The sequence below is a fragment of the Anguilla rostrata genome, chromosome 8 (assembly GCF_018555375.3).
Source record: "Anguilla rostrata isolate EN2019 chromosome 8, ASM1855537v3, whole genome shotgun sequence".
NCBI classification, from domain to species: domain Eukaryota; kingdom Metazoa; phylum Chordata; class Actinopteri; order Anguilliformes; family Anguillidae; genus Anguilla; species Anguilla rostrata.
This window is the reverse complement of record NC_057940.1, coordinates 31,246,025-31,251,415: the sequence shown is the minus strand read 5'-3', so window position 1 is coordinate 31,251,415 and position 5,391 is coordinate 31,246,025. Positions and strand designations below refer to the sequence as shown.

At 43.6% G+C, this 5,391-nt stretch overlaps 1 protein-coding gene across 4 annotated transcripts in view; it reads right to left on the bottom strand.

Moving 5' to 3' along the window:
- Nucleotides 1-1,138: 1,138 nt before the first annotated feature.
- col16a1 (collagen, type XVI, alpha 1) overlaps nt 1,139-5,391 on the bottom strand; it is a 68,482-nt gene continuing 64,229 nt past the window's right edge. For all 4 annotated transcript variants that reach the window (XM_064347672.1, XM_064347675.1, XM_064347674.1 and 1 more), the window contains 4 exons: nt 4,629-4,692; nt 4,021-4,194; nt 3,724-3,801; nt 1,139-3,403 (listed from right to left, as the gene is read on the bottom strand). In XM_064347672.1, coding sequence (XP_064203742.1) covers nt 3,204-3,403; nt 3,724-3,801; nt 4,021-4,194; nt 4,629-4,692 — 516 coding nt within the window. In that variant the 3' untranslated portion in view covers nt 1,139-3,203. The remainder of the gene's footprint in view (nt 3,404-3,723; nt 3,802-4,020; nt 4,195-4,628; nt 4,693-5,391) is intronic.

The window sequence follows — 5,391 nt, the reverse complement described above, 5'->3', positions numbered from 1 at the left end:
TAGATGCTCCATATTTATTGGACATTTTTTGATCAGACAAATACAGAAATGGGACCTGTGTGCACACAGAAATCTAGAACTGCTAGTTTTTAAAAAAAATTTTTAAATCCTCCACAGACTTGCTGATAATTAACCCACTGAAGGTCTTTTGGAAATCTTTTTTTTCCATATTCTAAATCATTGTTCTAGAACTCCATCGCTTCCGGTTACCGGAATTTAGATCCTTACGGTTCAATTTAGATCATTCTAATCACATATTTGTGATCTTACATCTTAATGGGTTAAATCATGCTATTAGCTTATTGTGATCACTAAGTCTACAACATCAGTCACATCAACATACTATAGAGATCAATGAGTCTGCACTGTATCTGGAAGGAATATCAGTGCTACTGCACAACTACAAGGAAAACTGAACTTTTTCTTTCAGTCTAATCATCCATTGCACACCCTTTATGTCGACTTTACTCTTATGATGGTAGTAATATGGTTGTTATGGAATCCCACCCTCCTTGTTCTGACTTTACATGTCCAGCCATTGAGAGGAATGACCTTGTCTACATTTTTATATTTCATTTTACTGAAGATCTGACCCATTTTTAAAGTTGCGAAATAAAAATTACTGTCAGTGCCCAGAGTCATCTAGAACATCTGCACAAATATCAGGTGGCAATAGCAATTGGCATGTTTACCATGGATTCAAGAACCCCAGTGGCATTTTTGTCATTTCCAAACCAATGCATTTTAGTAGATATCCTGCTTGGTCTTTGGTACCTGATTTCATGAACCTGCAACTAGCAGAGTCAAAATAAAAACCACTGGGTGTCCTGGTCCTCAGGGTAGCCATTTTGTCAGGGCCATGGTTAGCATTGAGGAAGGTGAAGGAGTGCTATGGCAATGAGCTAATGGGATCTCTTCTCCACAACAAGGAACTGAAGTACAGGTCTGCAAAGCCTACAGTGCAGTACTGTTAAGAACAATAGACTGTAAAGTAGACCAGTGGCACCGATACCAGTGCTGAGATGTGCCTCCTTATCCTTCCAGACAGCTGCCTCCATCTCCACACGCCTCTCTCTGCACGGCACTGTGGGAGAGCAACGGCAGGCCTTTCATCGCATAATGAGACACGGACCCGACGCTGCTTCAAAATGTTTATTTGCTTTTTTTTTTTTTTTGGTTTCCATAAAAAAAAAAAAAATCTCTTTGGCGCACGATGGCTTTAACGTGACTGACAAACAAAGACACGCTGAAAGAAAGGAGGGAGTGCGGGGCGTCGTGTCTCAGAGACGGCTCCACGCAGAGAGGGAGCTGGGGGGATGCGTGGCGGTCCGAAGGAGCGGTAAAATATAGCGCTTTAGGACGGGGGGGGGGGGCTGATGACTGGCTGTGCGGCGCAAATGAGGAGGAGAAATTGCTCCCTTTTTGAAAATAACGCGGAAGCGAGATGCAGAGATTACAGTGACACGGGGTTACAGTACATCAAAAAAAAAAGCACCAGGCCTAATAGAGAATAGATAAAGTGCTGATAAAATACACTGAGCCGCAAAAGCACGGTCATAACGGAATGATCATTAACAACATCGCTGACTCCACAGGCAGCATATTTCAGGAGATGAAAGCAACAAAGCGCTCTTACAACATTCCTAATGTGTGCAGGTAGGAACGACGTAGCACTTTTATGAGCCGGCCACCGAAAGGCACACAAAGAAACTGCACTTCTGTCGGCTGAAAGAGACGGTAGCGAAGACTCTGCAAGATGGAAGCTTTTTTGGTTTGTGTGTTCTGTGCATGCAAGGCGCAAGCGAAACGAAGCATTTCAAGTTTAAATATTGCTTAGAGATGCAAATAGAAAATAAGAGCTTAACACCAAGGTATCTGAATTCAGACACCCCCAGATAGAAATCACTGTAATGTCTGTAAAAATATCTGTTCAAGCTTGATTTTCAAAAATAAAACTCCCAAAAACAATAAATGACAAATGAAAAGTTTCCTCTCCCTTTTGGAACTGAATATTTGTTTAAAGTGAAGCCATAGTACAAAATGCACAGTTCTATCCAAAACACTGAAATATTATATATGTTTTTACAGACAAATCAATCAGAATTTGAAATCTTAAACATTTTCTTGAATGATTTTGGGGTAAAACAAGAAAGACATTAATGAACATAAAGACTGCCATGCTGTTGCTGATTAAAATCATATAAAAAGCAGTAATATATAAATATAAATATGTACAACACAAACCCTAAAATAAATGGGCCAATTCAAATATTCAATATGGTTGTATTTAAACCCAAATGTAACACTTGCATCAGTGGGAATTTCTATGACTATAACAACTGTGGCCATGACAGGAAGTAAAAGTCCCCTTCCCCTCTGAAAGTGGTTCTGAAAAGCTAATAAGGTACATTTGGCCTGCTTTTTAGGAATGACTAATTTATTTAGTAGGGGGAGGGGCACCTGAGATTAAAAATTGAGCCCAAGAAGCTATTGCTAACAGTACAAGGTGAGCTGCCTAACGGGACAGGGAAAGGCTTCAACATTCTCCACCTTTTTACAACCCAGGAGTGGTAAACCTACAATAAAAAAATTTTAAAGACAAGGTTTTTTTCCCTTTCTTTTTCTGGGACAGAAACGAGGGCTGTCAAGTCCCGGTGGAAAAATAAACAAAAAAGATTGTAAAAGCAAGAGAACACAAAAACAAGAACTTTAGGGAGGCAGGATTACCGGGGGTAAAGAAAGTGGAGGAAAGAGAGAGGGTTCGCTCAGGGAGCCGAACCATTTCTCAGGATATAACACCCCCCTGGTCCTCCACAGCATCCAGTGCAGGGGCTTAGGAATCGGGGGACTGACCGTCTCCAGGAACCAACCTTGCGGGGTAAAAAAGCAGCATGCGCGTCCTTTTTACTCCTCACACAACGTGACTCCAGGCCTTTCAGACACCCTGTACATTGGGCAGCAGATCCAGGAACAGGACGGGGACGAGAGTATAGGAGCCATTTGGAATGGGAGAGTCAGTTTCCAACTATGCCTTCGTTTCTGAGAGTGTGTCTGTGTGGGTATGTGTGTGCGTGAGGGACAAATGGATTATGATATCTGGGGTAAAGCAGAGGCCAGTTCAGGTTTTTGTAATCAGGCTGCTTTCAGCCTTGGAAGGGTGCCGATCCTTGCGTCCCTCCCGTCCCCTTTCTCTCTCTCCCTCTCTAGTACATGGGGCCCTTCATAGGGGGGCCCTTGGGGTTGTACTCAGCGGGCATACCGCTGAAGCAGTCTGAGGGGTTACAATGACCCTGCTTCCCAGGTGATCCTGGGGTACCAGGAGGGCCTGGGATCCCTGGTACTCCCTGCTGTCCTACGGATCCAGGTGGGCCCATCTTCCCATAGCCTGGAGATCCAGGGAGACCTGAGGTTGTGGAAAAAATAGAGAGAGAGAGATGGGGGGATGAAGAGGGGATGGAATTTGAGAGTAGGAATCAGGAGTCCACAAGAAGATTTGGAATGGATTTGAGGAAAAATGGTAAGAATTAAGTGTGAGGAAGAGGAAACAAAGAGAGGGATGCACAGTAGGAAGAGATGAAGGGAAGAATGAGGATAAACAGAGAACAATTGAGATGGGGGATGAAAAAAGAAAGAGAAGGGGAGGAGAGGTGAGTGATTATCCACCATCTTTCTGGATCATTAATGATCGTCTTTATGAAACTATGGACGTTCTACAGCCCTTACCTGGAGATCCTGGTGGGCCACTGTCACCCATCTCACCAATGCCCTTATCCCCCTTATCTCCCTTAGCACCAGGGGCACCTGATGGGAGAATCATAAGCATTACTGAGGTGTCGCACAGCCAACAGAAGCCACGGCAAGTTAGTGAAATCAGACCAGTCATTTCCCAATCCTGGGCACAGGCCACAGAACAGGTTTTAGCTTTCTCGCTTGCAGTTAAACAGGCGTTGCCCTTTTCTTGGGGCAACAGGAACTGGAATGACGCTCTGAGAGAAAGAGTGGCCTAACTTGATTACTTACCCGGTGGCCCCATGGGTCCCTGTCGCCCCTCTCTACCGATCTGTCCCGGCATGCCAGGCATCCCTGGAGTCCCTTGCCTCCCAGGGGTTCCGTCCTTGCCGGGGGGACCGGGTCGCCCGGGAGCTGAAACCTCCACGGGCGTCTGCACGCGGGACATGTAGTACGCCATGCGCTCTGAGGGAACACAGACCAAGTCACGTCATTGGCTCACTTCACAAGAGAATGGGTAAAAATAAGGAGAGCCAAAGAGTCTGCTGGTTTTTAATAATTACATCTGAGTTAACTAACCTCACCTGGTTCATTAGTACTAAACTGGCTCTGATAAAGGTGTGATGCTCTCATTTAAGCCACCCATAACATAACTGCTAATAGGTTATTGGATTTCTTACAGGATGCTGCAAGAATAAGACCAGCACATCTACTGAAGCATCCAACAGGACAATAAGCCACATACATCTGTTTTATGAGGAGAGGCAAATCTGCAGAAATATACTGCGCATTCATATTCAGTTTATATTCTGCATGAAAGAGATAACAGGTCATATGTGGCAGAGCATAAACGAGGCAGTTCTAGTGATACCAACGGATTGAGAGTGAGGAATGCCCACCATCAAAGATCTTTATGACCTGCTGCCGGATGAAGCTCTTGATTTCATCATAGTTGACCACTGCCTGTGGAAAGAAGTGGGATGACAAGATCACTACTGTTCAAATAGACTTGACATACATGTATATGTACCAGAGAGAAGGTTATTAATTAAGCATGCAATGGTTCTGAAACTGAAACACAAATTGCTTTCTATTTATAAGCTGGTCTTGTAACCTAAAGGGCATGGGTTTGATTCCCAGGTAAAACACTGCCCTTGTACCCTTGAGCAAGGTACTTAACCTGCATTGCTTCTGTATACAGTATATCCGGCTGTATAAATAGATGCAATGTAAATGCCATGTAAAAAAAAAGTTCTGCAAGTCGCTCTGGATAAGAGCGTCTGATAAATGCCAGTAATATAATGTAATGTAATGGGGGAGAGTTGGTAAAGCAATGTCATGTTTTCATCACATGCTTTTCTCTCTAAGCAGACCCAGCTGAGGAAAACCTCGCTCCTCCTTTCATTTATCACTGCCGTCAATATTGTGTGCACCTTTCTGTAAATCGTCTACATCAGACTCCATCTCATAAGCAATGGGAATACAATAAGGAGTTGATTAACACACATCCCGATGTGATGTCACTCAAAAATGCTAATTTACCGATGATGTCATTTAGCAACACGTCTGAAGCTATTTCCTGTGCTTTCAGTTAGAGTTTGCAATGCTGTCTTCATTTCTCTAAGATGCCTAATAAAAATGTCCACAGCTGGGGATATTGAT